Source organism: Mirounga leonina, unplaced genomic scaffold (genome assembly GCF_011800145.1).
Source record: "Mirounga leonina isolate KUSES-001 unplaced genomic scaffold, KU_Mleo_1.0 Mir_91, whole genome shotgun sequence".
Lineage (NCBI taxonomy): Eukaryota > Metazoa > Chordata > Mammalia > Carnivora > Phocidae > Mirounga > Mirounga leonina.
The window spans coordinates 38,365,902-38,388,348 of NW_023270839.1; the positions used below are offsets into that span (position 1 = coordinate 38,365,902).

At 37.5% G+C, this 22,447-nt stretch overlaps 1 protein-coding gene across 6 annotated transcripts in view; it reads right to left on the bottom strand.

Annotated features, from left to right (window-relative positions):
• Positions 1 to 22,447, bottom strand: part of HERC1 (HECT and RLD domain containing E3 ubiquitin protein ligase family member 1) — a 189,887-nt gene that overhangs the window by 125,927 nt on the left and 41,513 nt on the right. For all 6 annotated transcript variants that reach the window (XM_034994000.1, XM_034994002.1, XM_034994004.1 and 3 more), the window contains exons 2-10: positions 19,925 to 20,880; positions 14,878 to 14,973; positions 10,281 to 10,475; positions 8,930 to 9,241; positions 6,644 to 6,740; positions 5,931 to 6,074; positions 4,722 to 4,849; positions 1,246 to 1,390; positions 980 to 1,151 (exon numbers count right to left, since the gene is read on the bottom strand). In XM_034994000.1, the coding sequence (XP_034849891.1) occupies positions 980 to 1,151; positions 1,246 to 1,390; positions 4,722 to 4,849; positions 5,931 to 6,074; positions 6,644 to 6,740; positions 8,930 to 9,241; positions 10,281 to 10,475; positions 14,878 to 14,973; positions 19,925 to 20,854 (2,219 nt within the window). In that variant the 5' untranslated portion in view covers positions 20,855 to 20,880. The remainder of the gene's footprint in view (positions 1 to 979; positions 1,152 to 1,245; positions 1,391 to 4,721; positions 4,850 to 5,930; positions 6,075 to 6,643; positions 6,741 to 8,929; positions 9,242 to 10,280; positions 10,476 to 14,877; positions 14,974 to 19,924; positions 20,881 to 22,447) is intronic.

The window sequence follows — 22,447 nt, forward strand, 5'->3', positions numbered from 1 at the left end:
TGAATTGGGAAGTTGCAAATTTAATATGAACAGCAAATTATTTATAATCAATTCATTATATTTTTAGCTTTTGTTTTGGAGGGTAATTATCTATAAATGTTTTTACTGGTAAGAATGTCATAATAAATTAAAAAAAAAAAAGAATGTCATAATAAATCCATCTGAATCAAGGGTCTGGAATGCAAATATAATCTATGCCAAGTTTAAATTAGCCCACATGCATCTGAAAATATCTGAAACAATCCTAAAATTCCTTAAAATTCACACTCCTAATAAAAATCATCTACCTGATTTTCTAAAAAGATATGGTTATCTCTTTAGGAAAAAGCTAAATTTCTGCAAAAGCAACTTCCTTTGTTTAAAAGTATAGCCACTGCTTGTTTTAAAAAAGCCAACCAGACAAAGGCCACTGAGGCTAATCAACTATTTAATAAAACCTAGCTCTGGGGCACCGAGGTGGCTCAGTCAGTTAAGCATCTGCCTTCGGCTCAGGTCATGATTCCAAGGTCAGGGCTGGGATCATGACCTGCATCAGGCTCCCTGCTCAGCAGGGAAGTCTGCTTCTTCCTCTCCCTCCCTCCTCACTCATGCTCTCTCTCTCTCAAATAAATAAAATCTTTAAAAAAATAAAAAATAAAACCTAGTTCTGACTGTATTTTAATGTAACTTCCTCTTAATATGCAGACATTTAATTTTTAAAATCAGATCTAGAGACAGAGAAGGAATTCAAAATGTTTAAAAGACACTTAAATCAAGAAACTATCTTAAATAGAGGGTATAACTTATAACTTCTTGCTTATATAATATAGCCTCAACAGTCAAATCGCAAGAACTCTAGATGTCATTTTTGTGACAGTAAAAAAATCAATACTAGAAATGTTCAGAAGGGCATTTTATGAACAAAGTACAATTATTTTTGTTTTCACTGGTGTTTCTGTTGTTATTAGAACACAAGAATTTTTAAACGTGGCATGCTTACCTATCCCTAGGAAGAGCAGTCCATGCCAGACTATGTGATGTTCCAGCAGAGATCTGCTGAATAGCTATGCCATCTAAGCCACTCACTTTTTTTGGCTTAGTAATAGGACCTGTGGAATTTCCTTGGCCACATTGCCCCATTGAGTTATTGCCCCAGGCATAAACTTCATTATCTAAAAATAAAATAAAGAAAAACCAAATTTAAATATAATACATTTATAGAAGATAATAGTTAATACTATTTCTTTTAAAAACAAATGACATTACCATGAGAAAGAGCCAAACAATGACTGTCTCCAATAGAAATATCAACTATTCTTGTGGCAGCCAGTTCTTCAATAAGCTTGGGTCTCAAAGCAGTAGCTTCTGAAGAACCACAACCTAGACAAGCTCCACAGCCCCAAGCATAGACCTGAAACAAACAGAAAAGCACTACATATAATATCCTGAGATATTAGGTTGAAGACTTACGTTGTTTAAAAATAAATATCATCTAGGGGAACCTGGGTAGGGTAACTGGTTAAGTGTCCAACTCTTGGTTTCAGCTTAGGTCATGATCTCAGGATCATGAGATGGAGCCCTGCATCTGGCTCCACACTGAGTCTGGAGCCTGCTTGGCGTTCTCTCTTTCCCTCTCCCTCTGCGCTGCCCCCCATCCCCCGACCAACTCACGTGCACGTGCACGCGCTCTCTCTCTCTCAATAAATAAATAAAATCTTTTAAAAAATAAATTAAAAAATAAGAGTGTGGCTTGATACTAAATAACTTTTGGGGTGCCTGGGTGGCTCCATCAGTTAAACGTCCACCTTTGGCTCAGGTCATGATCCCAGGGTCCTGGGATCAAACCCTGCACTGGACTCCCTGCTCAGCAGGGAATCTGCTTCTCCCTCTTTCCCTCCCCCTGCTGTGTTCTCACTTGCTCTCTCTCTCTCTCAAATAAAATCTTGAAAAAAATAAATAATAACCTTCTGCTGTTAAAAATAATATTTACTGTTTTGATTGTTAAAGATTTTATAGTTATTTATTTTGCTGTTTTTAAATGTTCACTATACAGGCAGACAAGCAGCTGAACTGAAAAGAAAAATAACTGGTCATAGAAAAAATGGAAGGATCTTAGAAGGATCTTAGCAGCTTAGAAATACTGTTGCTATCTTACAACCTCTCTTTCATATGTTTCCTACTCTGTCTACAGGTCTCAACAAATATTTCTTGGTTAATTAGACCAAGGTGTGAACATATAAAATGAATTATATAAGTCACAAAACTGATGTTTATGATTCAGTTAAAAATCACATACCTCATTGTTATAATAATTTTAATGATCACTTACAAAGAGGGCCATGTGAAGCAGTAGTCAACACAGCTCTCCGATCATCTTCTTTTTTTTTTTTTTTTTTTTTTTAAAGATTTTATTTATTTGCGAGAGAGAGAATGAGAGACAGAGAGCATGAGAGGGAGGAGGGTCAGAGGGAGAAGCAGACTCCCCGCCGAGCAGGGAGCCCGATGCGGGACTCAATCCCGGGACTCCAGGATCATGACCTGAGCCGAAGGCAGTCGCTTAACCAACTGAGCCACCCAGGCGCCCTTCATTTTTGGCTAATTAATACAACAACCACCACTGACTGATTTAAGAAGCTTAGGGGAAAGGTGAGTTGAAGAGGAAGATAAAAGGGTGAATGCCTATCAGATGGGCAGCCCAAAATCAAAACAATTAGCAAACTGAGTGACTTTTTTTTCCTTCGGTGAGTTCTGGTAATATCATATAGACTCTTACCCTTATGCCACTGGGTTCGGTAATTTTTTTGTCTTGCAATTCTTTCAGTAAAGATTACTGAGAGGTTAAACCTCTTAAGCAAAAAAAAGAGCAGCAAATATTTGTACCAGTTGCTAGAGAACTACTTAAGACAAGAATAGAACAAAATTCCAGTATACTAAAGGTGTATGTTAGAAGGGGTTAAGAACTAGACAAGTAAGGTGAAAAAATACATAGTCAAAGTCATTCAAAATTTCCTAAATCACTCATCAAGTACAATACAGTTCTGTCATTCAATAAGATCCATATAGCTAGAGTCTGCTCTTGCCGTGTTCCTCTGGCTGAACACTAGATGAAGAAATATCTGGCTTGTATTTAGGGACCTTGCTGTATAAAATATACATACGGTATTTTTCAACATAAGAATCACACTTAATATGATGGGAAGTCAGCAGTGAAGTGGCCTGAGAGGACTGAGGGAAAAACAGATGTTGCTCATCTCATGCTCAGCAAGTATAATAGTAAACAGAACTACCCTTGTCATTTAAACGTATTTCTCTCTCACTTTATTTTTTCCTAAGTATATATATTTGATTTCACATAACTTAGCATACTCATGATACAACTCTTCTATATAGCAACTAACTCACAAGTTCCTTTGAAATTCAATGTAATAAATGTATTATCATTATTAGCAACTAATAGTTGAACAGTACTTGGTAATTTATAGAAATTTTCAATTCATGTAATTACCTTATATGATCATTTGTAAGCAAAGCAGATATCATTACCCCTCTCATACCAAAGAACCACATGATGATCAAGGGAAGTCTGTGATTTGCCTATGGCTATACATTAAGCAAGTGAGCATCTTCTGGCCTCAATTCATAGATTCTTACCACAAAACCCATAGTGAGGAAGATGTAAAAGAGAAGTTCCAGGTTTTAAGGCAGCATCCAGCATTGTAACAAATGACTAATGTAATGAAATATAGGGTAATGAATAGTTTGAGTTTGATTTTTTAAGACACAAGGCATTCTAGTCTCTCCGAAATAATTACACTATACGCTAATTTCAGCTTTGCTGTTCATCATCTGCCTTGTGAATTAGTCAGAAAACATTTTTATACCACTACCTGGTACGTAATGGATTCCTACATGTGAGAAAAAGAGTGGTCAGCTCACTTTCTCACTGTGGTTGCTAATGGATGTAAGAAGAAAATTATCACTAAGTCTATCACCATACCTGGACCCTCTCCATCACCAACAAAAAACAGAGAGAAGTCAAAATATGCACATAGAGGTTCAAAAGTTAATAAAGGGATCGTAAAGTTCTGACTACCCTAAGCCTGACTAGCCCTTTCTTAGAAACACCTATCCCTCTCAGATCATCTTCCATATGGAAATTTCTCCTTACCCTCTTTTGATCATCTTCTTGCCTTCTTAGTTCCTATCACTGGTTTCAACAAGATCTATTCACACTTTCTCCCACTATCCGTAATTTTTAGGAAAAAATTTAAAGGGTGCTGAGTGCTAAAAAAGTTTTATAAAACCTGTTAATACAAAGAATGGGGCTGAGGACGGGTTTATCTGGGTCACACAGGCCAGGTGAGAAAATCTGGTTCCTTTGCAAATACTCTACCTCTTCAAACAGGAGAAAATACTTCATTTCAATAGATGCCTTTAAAATGTTATTTTTTTAAGGGGCGCCTGGGTGGTTCAGTCGGTTACGCGTCTGACTCTTGGTTTCAGCTCAGGTCCTCATCTCAGGGTCCTGAGATCGAGCCCCATGTGGGACCCCACATTCAGCATGAGTCTGCTTAAGACTGTCTGTCTCTCTTTCTACCCCACCCACACTCTCTCTCAAATAAATAAATCTTAAAAAGTAAAATGTATTTTTTTAACTTTAAAGTTTAATTATGATTATTACTTTTTAGTCACCTACTCCTCTGAAATAATTTAATCCTTTTATGATCATTCCTTATTCCTACCTGCCCTGTTGATGTTAAAGCAAGTGAAGACTGGCTTCCAGCACAAACTTTGCGAATGAACATTCCTTGTAAAGCTTCAACAACTTTAGGTTTATACACTCTGTTAGTATCTCCATGGCCAAGTTTGCCTACCAAAAAAAAAAAAAAAAGCACATTCAAGTTAAACAATTTATTTGTTTTAAAGAAACTCTGTTCTTTTACCTAAGTATTCATGTTGATAAATATCACTCATCTTTCTATCACTAACCTGACAGATGTGCAAAACTCTGTTTCTGACAGCAGAGGAGGTGAACAAATGAATGTTTTTGTTACAAGAAACAACCAACCAACAGGCTTCTGAATCTTAATTTCAAGCAATTAAAACCACTTTAAGAGAGATATGGAAAATTGTTTTTCTTTCTCTACTTTTAGTGGTCATATTTCTAACTTCAAATCTGCTGATGTAATAGGTTGTAACAAGCAGTTTGTATGTATCTAATTATTTTTCATTTTTGAACAGAGCCAATAGTTCCTGAAATAGAAAACTTGGCAAATCACTAAAGAAGAAAAGCAAATGGCCAACAACATATAAATTCAACCTCACTAAGAATCAAGGAAATATTAATTAAATACCATTTCACTACTGAAATTATTTTTTAATACCAATTGTTGTTGAAAGACATGGGAAAATAAGCAATCTCACACTGCTTTGTGAATTTGAATAAGCAAATTCACACTGTAGTTGTGAATAAGTGGACAAGGATTTAGTCATTCGTTGTATAGTTTTTGATACAGAAAAATATTTGGAAACCATCTAGTACTCAATAACTAACTGATTTTTTTAAGTTGAATTACAATTACATAAGGGAATACATTGAGCTACTTAGAAAAATGTATAGCCAGAGAAAGATATTCAAAAAATACTGTCAGATAAAAACCAGGTTATAAAATATCTAAGATATATACATGTCTGCTTTGGTTTTCAAAAAAGACATCTATGTGGAAATACATGTACATGTTTATATAAATACATATATACTTAGAGGTCTACCTATGTAAGTTTTAACAATGGCTATAGCAACATTCATTGAAACAGTTCATTTAAATTTCTAAAATTTCTACTCATCTTTAGAGTTTTCCTACAATAGGCATGTACAACAGAAAAGTACATTTTTTTTTAAATCTCAAGAAAACAAGCCCAAAGCTATCAATAAATAATTTTTTACATACCATTGTCTCCTCCTCCAAAAGACCATACAGTTCTCCCATCTTTAGACAAAGCAATAGTATGTGAACTGCCACAAGAAACCTCTCCTACATTGCTAATGTCTTTTACTAATGTTGGAATGTTACGGCTATTACTGTCTCCGTGACCTTGGATAAAACACACACAACAAAGAATAATGTTGTTAACTCTTTCTTTAGGACATTACTTCACAGGCAGAATAAACATTTTAAGTTAATGATAGAAATGAGGTGTTTTTAAAGTGCAATTAAATATGAAAGACAGAATCATTTCCAGTATCTATCTTCTCATCCAATCTTCTAGGCTGCTCTCAAACTGAGACACACAGTCCCTTCAGTGAATCATTAGAATATTCTATATATGCTCCTCTCCCAGCACTTGTCTAATGCTATCTAGTATCATGCTCATATCAACTTGTTTTCACACACACTTCAGGATCATGATGGTATCTTTCTTGTCCCTGAAATCCTTCATGTCTGCTCATAATAGGTACTCAGTAAAGACTTGCTAGATTTAATTACAGCTTAAATTTCAGCATTAGAATCCAGGTATTCGCAGTATAAAACTGTCTTCCTCTGGGCTAAAACTAACAAAATAATTAACAGTTTTTTGGCCTATTAAATCTAGTCTCACTGCTTCTCTGTAACCATCATTTCTATTTTTCTGTGAGAGTGACTTCAATTTTAAAAAAGCTTACCTAGTCTTCCAAAGTCTCCTTCACCCCATGTGTATAATTCACCATCCTCTGTGACAGCAGCACTATGTCTGTACCCAGCAGACACACAAACAACTACCTGCATGGAACACAAAGCACACCAAGATGAAGAACATGAATATGCTAAAACATATAGTTCAGATTTGATCTTATGCACAGAGACTTCAGAGATACTGATATTCACAACTTATCCAGAAGTTGCCATGTACAGTTGTAGAGGCTGTGCCCAGGACAAGGGTGCCTGAGGTCATGAAAGTGCTGAAATACAGCCTCTGCTCTGTGTGCCAAGCCAAGAAACCTGGCTTCCACCCGAAGAAGATGATAACTTTCCTTAATTCACGCAAAGGCACTGTGAAGGTTAGCAGGAGCCCTGAACACATCAATCTAATCACTTGCAAGAATACTGTATCACGAATCAAGTCTTTACTCAAAGAGTTGGCAGGGGCTAAACACGCATGGAACAATAAAAAAATATAATGTTAACATAAAACCTACAGTCCTGGCTAATCAAGAAAAACTCATTACATAATAGGGATAATTCTCAAAAACATACTGACTGTTACCAATGCAGAAAGATCTAAGCAGTATATAAGCTTATATTAATTAAACTCTTAGCAGTATCTCTTTACCCTCAATTAGCTATACAGTTGATGAGTAGAATCAGGGGAATAAGAGTATAGAGCAACATAATTGGGAGATGACTCATAGCTTTTACCACTGATCAAAATAGTGATTTAACAGAAAAAAAATATCTATACTAATTACTCTGTATCTTTTCAATCTCCAAAAATTAGAACTCACTTTAGAAAATTCAAAATTTAGATTCAATTAAAAATACTGAGAACCATGCAATGCCTGGGTGGCTCAGTCAGTTAAGTGTCTGCCTTCAGCTCAGGTTATGATCTCAGGGTCCTGGGATCGAGCCCTGCATCAGGCTCCCTGCTCAGCTGGGAGTCTGCTTCTCCCTCTGCCCCTCCCCCTCAACTCATGCACAATCTCTCTCTCTCTCTAAAATAAATAAAATTTAAAAACAAACAAATACTGAGTACCTAATACATTCTGGATAATATGCTAAAAACTTCTGAAATTTTTATCTATAAGTTATTAATTTACTTTTTAGAATAGTTTTCCTTTATGACATTCATACTAAGTTATATTTAATTGGCAATGTTTCCATTAAAAATAGAATATAACATAATAAAATAAAATTAAAATTAAAAAATAGGACATTAAAAGGAATACAAGTAAAAAAATGTTTAAAGAATTGGAATTAAGGAATAAAGAAGGTGCTAGAAAGACTAGAAAAATACAACTTCAAATAGTATTTATCTGAAAATTTCCTTAGAGCCCCATATTCATACTCTTATCAAGTATCCCATGATGCTGTCAAGTGGAATATTCCAAAGCTCACTGCTTTGGGGCTAATGTCTAAGTTAAAATACTATAAGTTATAATAAAGTAAAATTCATTTGATAGCCAATCTTGTCAGACAACCTCCCATGAAGGAAAAGTGTCCCAACTTGCAATTCTGGTATAATATAAAAATTTAAACTTTAAAAGGGTCTTACATAAAAAAACTTTTGTAGCAAGAATGTAATCTTAAAATAGAGGAACCTGTATAATTGCACATAAGTTCAGGGAAATACCTTCACTTCTTTAAAGGTAAAATAGAAATTAGAAGAGGAAATGTAGGTTCAGTTTCTAATGGTGCTAATTATTTGTATGTGATCTTAGGCAAGTGAGTTAACCACTCTAAATGTCTCATTTCTATTAAGATGCCACCTCCTCCAACCTTATGATCTCATTACCTAATATCACACCCCACCCAAGTTAGTATCTAATACATTACTCAATTTTTTCTTTATTATTATTTGAAATTATTTTATGTGCTTACTTATTATCTATATCCACAGATTAAAAGCTCCATGAGACCACGGATCTTGTCTGTTTTGTTCACTACTGTATGTCTAAGGCCTAAAACACTGCCTGGCACTTGGAAGATACTGAACAAGTATTTGTGAAATGGATGATTCTCAGTTTCCTCATGTGAAATGAGAATAATAACTACCTTAACAAAGTTGTTATAAGAATTAAAATTAAGTAATGTATGTGAAAGTGTTTGGTAAACCATAAGGCAAATATACAAAATATAAAAAGGATTTGGGGGTGGGGGGGAACTTCAGAAAGAACACATCAAAATCTGAAACATATAATCATTTATAGCACAGCACATCTAATTACTTTTAAATACAAAAAGAAAGCACATACCTTTCCCTGCAGAGGGCCCTGAATAAGCTTGGGATATTTCTGTGTTGAACTATTTCCATGTCCCAGTTTCCCATAATCACCATCTCCCCAACTGAAGACTTCTCCTTCTGTTGTAAAAGCTAAGGTGTGACCATCAGATCCTTTAGAAGATGAAACCTTTTTAATGGACCTGTGAGGTTCAAATGTTAACTTTTTTAAAGTGGACTGATTATTAGAATCTCCAAGGCCCAGTCTCCCATAGCTGCCTTTACCGCAAGCTCTGACAGAGCCATCCGTAGAAATAACAAAAGTGCAGTATTGTCCAGCTTCAATCTATAAGCAAAAAAACAGAACAGTAAAATAAAATGCTTCTGTGAGAATCAAAGTAAAATATTTAATGCTAGTTTTATCAAAGAGGTTCAAAGAAGTCTTTAAAAGCAGAATATGGCATGAATCTCCAGAGATATTAAACAGAAAATTAAGAAAACTATTAATGGCCTTTTCATGGTGACTTTATTGTTGAGCTCAAATTAATGCATATTTTCTCTCTTCAGGGTATCTACCCTGTCATGATTCAATAAAACAACAAAGTAAAATGTTTTAGCCTCATCTTATAATTCGTGGGTGAAGGGCAAGGAATAAAATTATCTTATAAATTCCTTAGAGTCCATTATGGCAAGGACCATACAAAATGTATTTTACATTCATTTGGAAAAAACCTAACTTTAAATGAAACTAGTAATAAAATAGAAAGTTGTAGCTTGGCTAAAAGGTAGCTACAAATATAAAAAGTAATCATAATAAGAAAATAAAATGCCAATCTGGCAAAAGGAAAATTCCGGCTTTTGCTTAGTCTTATTTACCATTTGCATTGAATACAATGGTTAAGTCTGTTGTCATTCATAATTCTTTTAAAAAATCCAGCTCCTAATTTAATTTTTTGAAACTTGGAAACCATGTTATTAGGGAAATGGAATAAAAATTTTTTTTTCTGTTAAGATGAAAAAAGTGATACAGCATGGTATATAGAAACAATATAGATAGGGGTGCCTGGGTGGCTCAGTCATTGGGCGTCTGCCTTTGGCTCAGGTCATGATTTCAGGTCCTGGGATCGAGCCCCGCATCGGGCTCCCTGCTCTGCGGGAAGCCTGCTTCTCCCTCTCCCACTCCCCCTGCTTGTGTTCCCTCTCTCACTGTGTCTCTCTCTCTGTCAAATGAATAAATAAAATCTTTAAAAAAAAAAAAAAAAAAGAAACAATATAGATAACAAACAAGAATCTTCACTCACTTAAAAAACCAAACAAACACCTCTTAACACTACTTACAGTAAACCGTGTCATCTACCAATGCGTAAGATATGCAGAGAACTCACAGTCTGAGCATCGGAGAAACTGGGAGCCAGTTTGGGCTGCAGTATTTTCTCCTGTGTGCCTTCCACCAGCTGATGGCTGCTGTTGCTCCCCCAGACATAAACCTCACAGGTTTCCGAGACAATGGGGGCATCACCAGTCTGAATACTGTCTGGGCTAGCACACGTCCTTGAGTAATCAGACGCCATTCTGCAAACCTATTAAAATTAAAAACATGCAAAACATAGGCAAGACATTCTTAATGGAGACAGCTTTATAAATGTTGTCTGAAATTACTGTTTATTTTCCTTACTTCTAAAACTCTCAACTGCTCAAATAACCTAAAAACAATACATCTAATTTTAAATACAGTTGGCTAGACTACTTACTCCTGCAAAAGATACTAATAAAAGTGGCAAAACTGAGGAGGAGGAGACACATAATCAAGACTTTTTTTTAACTAATAATTATTGCACACACAGCATTACAGAAAAAAAACTTAACAAAGTAGAAGGGGCGCCTGGCTGGCTCGGTCAGAAAAGCATGCAACTCTTGATCTCAGGGTTGTGGGGCTTGAACTTTTTAAAGTTTACTTAAAAAAAAAAAAATTGATAATCCTATCACCTTAATACAACGAATGTTATCTTTTTTACTTGTGTTCTTCCAGAATTTTGCATATACACATTCTTTAACATAGTTATCACAGTGGATATATAAAAGTGATGAAATAAAAGTCACCTAATCTTCATGAATGAACTGTTAATTTTCCACCTAATGTAAAAACCCCAGTTTACTTAACGCTTTTATTTATTTTTCTTTTTATTAACATATGATGTATTATTTGTTTCAGGGGTACCCGTCTGTGGTTCATCAGTCTTACACAATTCACAGCGCTCCCCATAGCACACACCCTCCCCAATGTCCATCACCCAGCCACCCCATCCCTTCCACCCGCCTAACCCTTTTCTTTTAAATAGGACATTTATTCTTTTTGTTATATAAGCCATTTTTTAATTTTTTAAAAAAGATTTTATTTATTTATTTGACAGAGAGAGACAGCAAGAGAGGGAACACAAGCAGGGGGAGTGGGAGAGGGAGAAGCAGGCTTCCTGCCTAGCAGACAGCCTGAGGGAGGCCTCAATCCCAGGACCCTGGGATCATGACCTGAGCCGAAGGCAGATGCTTAACGACTGAGCCAGCCTATACAAGCCATTTTTAAGAACATAGTTTTGACTACATTTTTCATTACTCCTTAAGTAGAGAAGCTCAGAAACGGGGCTACTATATCCCAAAAGGACAACAACCTTATGATTCTTGAAACATACTATAACAAACTGCTTTCCACAATGGTTCTACTATATATCACCAGCAGTATATTTTATGTATACATGAAATAAAAATCATCACTTATTTACCATCTGTGTTGAATATAATGGTAAAGTCTGTTGCCATTCATAATGCTTTTTAAAAACCACATTTCTCCACCTGCCGTCCCCCACAACCCTGCCAAAAGGACAGGACCCAGGGTGGCCATCCCAGTTGCCCTAACCAAGGAATACGTCTATATGAGAGTACCAGTCTCACTGCATCCATACCAATAATAAGTATTATGCTTTTAATTTTTTGCAAACTTAAGTGGGATAAAAGAGGATGCATTATTTTAACTTGACATTTCGTTATTATAACAGAACTAAAGTTTTTCTATTTATTTGTTTACCACTAACTTCTGCCCATTTATTTATTAGGGCTTAATGGATTTTTAATTGGCTTATATGAACTCTATACAGTAAAAATATTAACTCTGGGGGCACCTTGCTGGCTCAGTCAGTAGAGCATGTGATTCTGGATCTTGCGGTCGTGAGTTAGAGCCCCATGATGGGTGTAGAGATTACGTTAAAAAAAAAAATTACCTCTTGACTACAGCTGTTAATTCTTTTGTCTGTGCAGTAGTGTTTTTTTGCTCAAACAAAACAGAAGGAAAACCTTCAAAGCCCATTAAATGGAAGGGGATAGAATAATTTTAGTCAGAATCATTAAATAGTAACCAAAACAACAGGATGACATGTGTGTTAAACATTTTCCAATGAACATGAGGACAGTTGTGAGAACATACAAAATATGTGTAAGTGAAGGCTGCCAGTCCCTAATAAAAGATCTGAAATTTTGCTGGAGACAAAAGGAGGGTAGTGGGGCCAAGAGTGTTAGAATTTTTTAATCTAAAGATCTATTACAAGTTTTATATGATAAATCACAGCTCTCCTCCTCCAACCCACATCCCCCAAAAAAGAGCAAGAGAAAAAAAAATTACTTATAGGGCCTAGAAATGTATGTTTAAAAACTGGAGCAGGGACAGGGTAGAAATCCTGCAGCAGCAATGTCATTTTTAAACACCCTGATTCACTACACAGAACAACTACAAGGCCAAACTTCAAATCCACACCTAACACTCACAACAAAACTAAGTGACAAAGGTACCTCCAATAACTCTGAAATATAAGCAGATGCAGACAGATAGTCTGGAATAATTTGATGTGTCAGAGAGCAAGAAAGCTATGAAAGTTTATTAGGCCTATATCAAAAGAACTTAGTTGGGGCGCCTGGGTGGCTCAGTCGTTGGGCGTCTGCCTTCGGCTCAGGTCATGTCCTGGGATCGGGCCCTGCATCGGGCTCCCTGCTCTGCGGCAGGCCTGCTTCTCCCTCTTCTACTCCCCCTGCTTGTGTTCCCTCTCTCGCTGTGTCTCTCTCTCTCAAATAAATAAATAAAATCTTCCAAAAAAAAAAATTACGGGGTGCCTGGGTGGCTCAGCTGATTGAGCATCTGACTCTTGGTTTTGGCTCAAGTCATGATCTCGGGGTCGTGGGATCAAGCCCCATGTGGGGCTCCACACTCAGCAGGGATTCTGCTTGAGATTCTCTCTCCTCTCCCTATGCCCCTCTTCCCGCTTGCACTCTCTCTTTCTCAAATAAATACATCTTTAAAAAAAAAAGAACTCAGGAACCACCCTAAAGAGACTACTCTAAAGACTACTGGCCGGGCGCCTGGGTGGCTCAGTTGGTTGAGCGACTGCCTTCGGCTCAGGTCATGATCCTGGAGTCCCGGCATCGAGTCCCGCATCGGGCTCCCCCTGCTCGGTGGGGAGTCTGCTTCTCCCTCTGACCCTCCTCCTCTCATGCTCTCTCTCATTCTCTCTGTCTCAAATAAATAAATAAAATCTTAAAAAAAAAAAAAAGACTACTGGCCAAAGATGAAACAATATGAGCTCCACTATAGATAATAATTTAATGGGTTAAAATTCAAACAGGTTTAAGTCTATGGGTTCATAATGATATTTTTCAAATGAAATCAACTGGTCTACTTTGGAAGATAACAGACCAATTCATTAAACTGGACACTAGTATATAAAATCAGTGTTAAAATTTTTAAAAATTAGACAGACATAATCAAGCATTTAATTCAGTCTTTCTTATATGAACTGAAGCAGAGTAACCAAATAGTTGATAAGGGAATCATCTTTATAAAAACATTCCAATGAATAAATAAAAGAGGAATGATACAATTAAAATATCACCATTTTGCAACCAATGAATTAATAAATGTAGTCATTAAGCATCAAGAGTTGCTAATACCACAACAAGAGAGACAACCAGAAGGAAACTGATGAACATGGTCATCACCAACACCATGTATAGTCTTGCCAAAGGGATCAAACCTAGGATCCATCAATCCTCAGGTTAAGCCTCTGGATCCACCTGCCAATTTGCAGGAAATAAATAGGACACAGTGAACTGAGTATGAGTAATCAATCAGCAAAAAGCCCAGGTTCTGAACAAAAACATTGAAGGGAAAGAAAAAAATGGAGGGGAACCTATAGATTAACAGATTTAAAAGACATCTTTTTTCTTTTTAAAGATTTTATTTATTTGACAGAGAGAGACACAATGAGAGAGGGAACACAAGCAGGGGGAGTGGGAGAGGGAGAAGCAGGCTTCCCGCTGAGTGGGGAGCCAGATGCGGGGCAATTCCAGGACCCGGGGATCATGACCTGAGTCGAAGGCAGATGCTTAACGACTGAGCCACCTGGGCGCCCCCCCCCCCTTTTTTTTAATAGGCAAGACTGCACTACAGTGCCTAGGAATACACACCTGGGTGACACAATGATAAAGAAATGCAAGGAAGTGATTACTCTAAAAGTCAGGATAGTGGTTGCTTAGGGGAGAAGGACAGGGGTTAAGACCAGGACATGAAAGAGCCATTTACAATCGTTGGTAGTTTTATTTCTTTACCTGGGTACAGATTAGAAGGCTATTTATTTTATAATAATTCGTTAAGCCTGACGTTTGTTTGTATGTCTTTCTGTATCTGTTTTTATTTAAAAATTTTTAAAGTTACCTGCACATGATACAAAGCTCAAAATGAATAAAAGTGTATACACTGAAAAGTATGTCTTTTTCCCATTCCTGATGTCAGACGCCCTAGCTCCACTTTTAGGGGCAAACCCTGATGCTACTTTCTTCTGCATCCTTTCCAAACACTGAGTAATTATTTTTAAGGGATAAATATATGCTATAGCATTTTATGACAAAGTAATTTTTAATGTAAAAGCCATGATTATTACATACCTCTTCAAAGAGACATAAAGCTGCCTCATAGAGTGAGCATAAGCCATCAGATGTTCTGGTTGGTTCCCTCCACTGACTCCGATCAGCAGATGAACCCTACAGTTTCAGAAGGAGAGAGACACATGTATTAAAATCACTTAAATATTCCACAGAAATATCTGAGGAACTGTATATATGAGTATGAGCACTAAGATCAAATCCTAACATGGTTATGAAACCAACTTTTACACAGAAGTGTTACAAAAGATGGAGCTATAGAGTGAAACAGTAAATTAAGTGTCAATCCCTCAATGACTTTATTCAACAGTCTTGGGCTTGACCTGGAAACAGACAAGGAGGCAGAATTTTGCAAATTACATATTATTTGGGTGGCCAATATCCAGTAAAGGAGGCCCTTGGAAATATTCTACTCTCCTGGGGCTGCCTTGCCCACCTGTCCCTGAGGATACAGGCAAGTAGAACATAGCCAGCTTGAGTGACGACCTTGACTAGAGCAGCAGAAAGTCCATTCCTTCCTTCTTAGTTTCAGTAAAACTGAAGTCCCACAAATCAGTTCATGTAGCTACCTGACTACACTAGCAACAAAGCATCTTCTTCCCATCATAGTTGAGGAATCATAGCACCTCTCGGAGACTCTCCAGAGTAGGGCCCAATGGCTGTGACCATAAATCATTCTGTCATTGACAAATGACAAACCAGAAAGTGAACTTGATCTCACTGCTCCTTCAAATTCCCAAATCCTTACATCTTTAGATCACAAATGTCAAGTTCCTTCTCTGATTTAGCAACCCTATAATTGTGAAATTTTCATCAGTGGCTTTTTTCAATGCATACTATACTGTAAAAATATTTATATTCTAAATGATAAACTGGCAGATATATCATAGAAAAGTGTATCTTCTACTATGGAAGGGAGGTTGGCCTAGATGCCTGTAAGATCCCATCTAACTTTAAGATTATATGATTTTATCAATTCAAACTATTTTAATTAACATGATTCCCAAGAAATGAAACAAATGAATATGCTGGCTATTTAATTTATGGCTAGTGTATCAGGTACTAACCTGCTGCTGCCAAATCAATTTTTCTTTTTATTTGTTTAAGGTGGTGCTTCTCAAATTTTAATGTGGACATAAATTATCTAGAGACTGTGTTAAAATACAGATTCAAATTCAGTAAATATAGATGGGGCCTAAGGTTCTGCATTTCTAACAAGCTCCCAGGATATGTCAATGCTGCCATCTGAGGCTCACTTTTTGAGTAGTAGGGCCATAGAGAGCCACTTGTAAGGTCTGGAGTCATACCAGAAGCTGAGTGTTCAAAATTAACTAGTACTAGACATACAAAGTGTTGCCATACCAGCAAATACTCATGGGCACAGACTCTACAAATCCATAATTAGCTGTGCACTACTTCTGAGAAAAACACAATTGTAATCTGTGGCTCCATTATTTAAAGGCCACCTCTAGTGATCACCAAATCAAAAGTAGATGTGTAACAACAGCCTGCTATGCCTTCCTAGGAGCTGGTACCAGAGCCATCAGAATCCCTCTTTTCATGCTTTTCCACAGTATGGAGGAAAATGCTGAAAACTGCATGAAGTTTTCAGTGACAGATTTGGGTTTAAATCCAGGCTCCATCACTCACTGAATGTGTGAATGAAGGCTAGGTCTCCTTATTCTTAGACAGGAATAATGCCCATATTACTTAGGGCTGTTGGGAAGATTAAAGTTACATGTAAAACATGCTTAGCACAGTTTCTAATGTACAGTTAAGAACTCAAAACTGGTAGCAGTAATTATTAATTTGCATCACGTGTACAGAGAAAGAAAATACAAGAAATCTTTAATAAATTCTTGCTAAATTTAAAAATACCAAACCAATAAAACATCCTTCAAACACTGTCACTTATTTCTGTTCTTCCCAATACAGTCAATACAGTACTCCCCACTCCCCCAAATCCACAGTTTCACTTTGAGTGGTTTAGCTACCCGAGGTCAACAGCAATCCAGAAGCAGGTGCTCCTCTTTCTGACATATAGTCAGAAGGTCAATAGTAGCTAACACTAGGTTAACAATGCTTATTCATTCACCTCACTTCATCTTCATCTCATCGGCATTTTATCATCTCACATCGTAAGAGGCGTGAGTGCAGTACAATAAGATATTTTGAAAGAGAAACCACATTTACATAACTTTTATTGCAGTATATTGTTATAATTGCTCTATTTTATTATTGTTGTGTTTAATCTCTTACTATGCCTAATTTATAAATTAAACTTTATCATAGGTATGTACGTATAGGAAAAACCATAGTACATATAAGGTTTGGTACTAACTGCAGTTTCAGGCTTCTACTAGGGGTCTTGGAACATAGTCCCCAAGGATAAAGGGGGGGATAACGTAGTTAAGGGTAAGACTACTCCAGCCGCAGCCAGTAAGGATTAAAAATCTCTCTAAAACCCATTCTGTAGAGAATTCTTAATGTAAATAAACAATACTACATATAGGTATTTTTAAAGAAACTAAATTTTGGAAAATATAGTACATTAAATATATAACTTTATAAAGTTATATATTTATAAATAAGTTTATAAACTTTATAAACTTTATAGTACATATATATATTTAACATAGGAATTTCGATGGTCTAAAGATAAGTGGAAATTAAGATAACATAAATTCATGGTTTCATAGGTCTTCATTTAATTACCTCCCTCTCTTAAGCACCTACCATCAAAAATAATGTTATACCTTTTATTTTTTTTTCACATTTGTCTTTGTAAGATATTCTGACAAGGACGTAAGACTGGATGGAGTACATTTCCATATATTCTTGCTATCTGGTTTTACTCTACTTAAAATTGCTTCAATGACTCCTCACTGCCTACGGGAACAAGTCTCAACACCCCATAGCACAAGATACAAGGCCCTGCCTACTTGGCAGCTTCACCTCATCCCATTCTACCCCATCCATCCAGGGGCTTGCTCTCCTACACCTTGGTCACTTTGTGAAATCTGGTCCTCTCATTTGAAAACCTCTCCAGCTCCCCACACTCACAGGCTTCATGTTTGTAGGCAAACTCTTCCTACTTTTCAATTAGCTCAGGGATCCTTCCTCCACAAGGCATTTTCTGCCCCTTCCCTCCAGTTCTCCTCCTGTGTCCCATCTCCTCCCACTGCAGACCTCTACTACAGCCCATTATCATTTATTTGAAATGTTTGTGCATCTGTCTTTCCTTAAACTGTGAGCTGGCTGAGGGCATAGATGCTACAAAGCTCATTTACCTTTTTTTTTTTTAAGATTTTATTTATTTACTTCACAGAGAGAAAGACTGCACAAGCAGGGGGAGCGGCAGGCAGAGGGAGAGGGAGAAGCAGACTCCCCACTGAGCAGAGAGCCTGATGTGATGTGGGGCTCAATCTCAGAACCCTGGGATCATGACCTGAGCTGAACGCAGACGCTTAACCAACTGAGCCTCCCGGGCGCCCCTCTTTTACCTTTTAAACTCAGTGCCTAACAGTATCTGGCACACAGTGAGTGCTAAATAAACACCTACTGGCAAAGGCCAATGGTGTTTTTATTGCTGTTTATTTTCAGAATTCAGAGATATACATTGACATTATTTCCCTGCTCTTTATTTAAATAGAAGTTAACGAGTATTTTGTGGACTCCCATTCAAACACAATTACTACATATGTATCATTAGTGAAAGTTAAGAATCACACAAGTAAATAAAAATAAAGGATTGAATTCATTTTTGTTAGGCCTTACATCAGGTACTCCGTTAATGGTTATATGTCTCTCCCTTTAACTTCTAGCTTGGGAGTAAGTTTTGTCCCAATTGTTCAGGGGTAGAGAAACTTAAGGCAGGGAAGATCAGGTCAGGTTGGAGTCCAGAGTACCAGGAGAGGATATACCTATTTTCTGAATTCTCAGACAACACTGTAAAGTATAAGAAATGTGGGTTCTGGGGGCGCCTGGGTGGCTCAGTCAGTTGTTAAGCGTCTGCCTTCGGCTCAGTTCATGATCCCAGGGCCCTGGGATCGAGTCCTGCATCCGGCTCCCTGCTCAGCGGGAAGCCTGCTTCTCCCTCTCCCACTCCCCTTCTCTCACTGTCTCTTTCTCTGTCAAATAAATAAATAAAATCTTTAAAAAAAAAAAAAAAAAAAAGAAAGAAATGTGGGTTCTGGAGACCAAGAGCATAATTACTGCTACCAGTACTGCTACCTTCAATACTTACTGTGCAAGAAGGAATAATAAACGTAAATTTCAATTAATAATCATTCCTTTCCCCTAAAGCCAATCTGAGATTTAATTAAATTCAATCTAATATAGGCCTGTGGTGACTTTAGGAGAGCCAAACTAAATCAAATATACAAGATTCTTCCCCAGAATAGATCCAGAATTCTGTGGAGAGCAATCTAGTTTTCTGGGGTACCCTCACCACAATAAAGAGCTATATTATAGGGTATAACCACAGAGGCTATGGAGGGAGACCCCTTCTGACTAGGTATATTTGTCCCAGAATGAAAGAGGCAAATGGAAAGAAAACTACAAATCCAACAATAATATAAACTTACATTTTACTACTTTATTATATTTTATCTACTTTAAGGTAGGCCTTCATGGGAAAAAATAAATCAATTTAACACAAATACAGTAAAAGCCACATACAGTAGTCAGAAAAAACATGGGCTTTGCAGACAGACTAGGGGTTGTAAGAATTAGTTAACACAGCATCTGCCCCATAAGTATTTAATTAGTATATGTTTTACTTCCAATTCTTTTGCCAAATACATGTGTAAATTTAGGATAACTACCAGTTTCTTCATCCTTAAGATACGGATAAATAATATCTACCTCACATATTAACATGATAATTGAATCAGACAGTACATATAAAGCACTTGGTTGGTAGCAGGCACTCAACAAAGGTTAACTCTTTTCCTCCTTAACTCCTAGGTATTGGGGAGCAGTATATAAAAGAAGTCCAAAGAGGAATGAGGTGTTTATTACAGATTAAAGACAGATTTATAGTACATACCAAAGAACGCCTCATCTGCATTAATATAGTCATAAAGCAGTCAAAGCTGATCATTCCTTCCTGGCTTGATAGTAGTTTGCTTTTCTCCATGGAATTTACAACTGCTGAAGCCCCCAAAGCCATTTCTATCCATTCAAGAAGATACCGCAAAGAGCCTCGCTGAGCTGCTAAACCAAGTAGCAACTCAGAAGCTAATCTACGACCTAAAGTGTCTGCGCCAGAATTGGGAATAGTTACTCCTTTAAGAAATGTTGTCACTTGTGATAAGCAGTCCAAACCCATCGGAGGAATCTTGCTTTCATTTGCTAAAGATAATGGTGGCAAAGAGCTGACAACTTCAATTGCAGTATGAATAACGTCGTTGCAAAGACTAAGACCAGGTCCTGACACAGGCATCATCCAACTTTGTCTTAGAAGTGCAAATAATAAACTTAGACCAGTTCGAACACCCATTTCTATAAGTGCATCAGTGCTTGACCGGGGACGTTCACTAACAGAATGGACATCTGCTGAACCAGAGCTGCTCTCCGGAGAATGCTGCTGCTGTTTCACTTTGCCTTTGTCGTGGTATTTATTAGAAAGTGCATAAAAGACACGCTGGAGTACAAGCAGTCGTTTCCGAAGTGCCCCAGCAAATGGGGAATCTGAACATACCATCTTCGCTAGTGCTAGCTGGCTGCTAAGAAGGGCATCCAAATAGTGGTCCTGCTCATCACTTGAAAGAGACTCACGCTCAAAGTCTGGCAACTGTGGTCCTTTGAGGCACAAAACTTGTTGGGGCAAAGGTACTACTTCTTTATTGCTGACCAGTTTAGAATACAGAACAGCAACTCCCTCTCTTGTAGCAATAGATTCACTATCCTCTGTAATCCAGGAGCTGTTGAGGTGTTCAAGCCATTTCAATTTCACTGGTGGAACCATAGTTGCCATGTTGGTTTACTCTTCAGCCATTAGTTCTACGAAGGGAGATGAAAAAGCAGTCAAAAACTTACACAAATGATTCATAAAATGTTTCTGAATTTCCATCTTACAGTTACAATTAGCGATTTCAAACTGGTGAAACAAAGTCTGAACTGCAGTTAACAGGAATGTGCCAATATTAGTATTTTAGCTTTCATAAATCTACTATAGTTAAAAGATGCTAATATTTTTATTTATTTTTTAAAGACTTTATTTATTTATTTGACAGAGACACAGTGAGAGGGAACACAAGCAGCGGGAGTAGGAGAGAAAGTAGCAGCCTTCCTGCGGAGCAGGGAGCCCGATGCAGGGCTCGATCCCAGGACCCTGGGATCATGACCTGAGCCGAAGGCAGATGCTTAATGACTGAGCCACCCAGGCGCCCCATAAAATTTATTTTAAAAATTAGTGATTTCCGTTTCTGGTCCCACTGTCAGTATAACAGTGGGTTTTACATGCTGATCATCCTCACCCCAAATTCGTATCTCCTACCCACGCCTCTTCCCTGAACTCCAAATTCATATATACAATTGCCCACTTGATCTCACCATATAGGTATCTAATAGGCATCTCAACATACTCAAAACTGAATTCCTAATCCACACTACCACCATGTCCACCCAAACCTGTTCCTCCTGTAGACTTCCTCATCTCAATAAATGGCAACTCTATCCTTCTACCTCCTTTGGCCAAAACGCTTGGGAGTCACTCCTCCCTCTCACACTCCAAATTAGTCAGCACTACTTTCAAATATATCCAGAACCCAAACAGTTCTCACCCCCTTCATTGCTAACACCCCACCCCAAGCCATCATCTCTTGGATCACTGAAGGAACCTTCCTACCAGTATTCCTTGCTGTACGGAGGAACTAGTGACTCCAAAGGGGCAGAAATGTTTTTGTATATTTTGTTAACTGCTGTATTCCAACACATAGTAAGTACTCCAAAGTATTTGTTGTTGTTGTTTTTAAAGTACTTAAAAACTAAGTCCTATGGGATAAAATATTCACAAAACATATATCCCACAAAGGACTGGCATCCAAGGTACATAAAGAACTCCTGGGGACGAGGCACCTGGGTGGCTCAGTTGGTTAAGCGACTGCCTTCGGCTCAGGTCATGATCCTGGAGTCCCGGAATCGAGTCCCGCATCGGGCTCCCTGCTCAGCAGGGGGTCTGCTTCTCCCTCTGACCCTCCTCCCTCTCATGCTCTCTGTCTCTCATTCTCTCTGTCTCAAATAAATAAATAAAATCTTAAAAAAAAAAAAAAAAGAACTCCTGGGGCACCTGGGTGGCTCAGTCGTTAAGCGTCTGCCTTTGGCTCAGGTCATGGTCCCAGGGTTCTGGGATCAAGCCCTACATCGGGCTCCCTGCTCGGCAGGAAGCCTGCTTCTCCCTCCCCCACTCTCCATGCTTGTGTTCCTACTCTTGCTCTTGCTCTGTCAAATAAATAAAAATTAAATAAATAAATAAATAAAAAGAGCTCCTACAACTCAGTAACAATTTAATTTTTAAAATGGTCAAAAGACTGAACAAAACTTCACCATATATGAATGGCCAATAAGC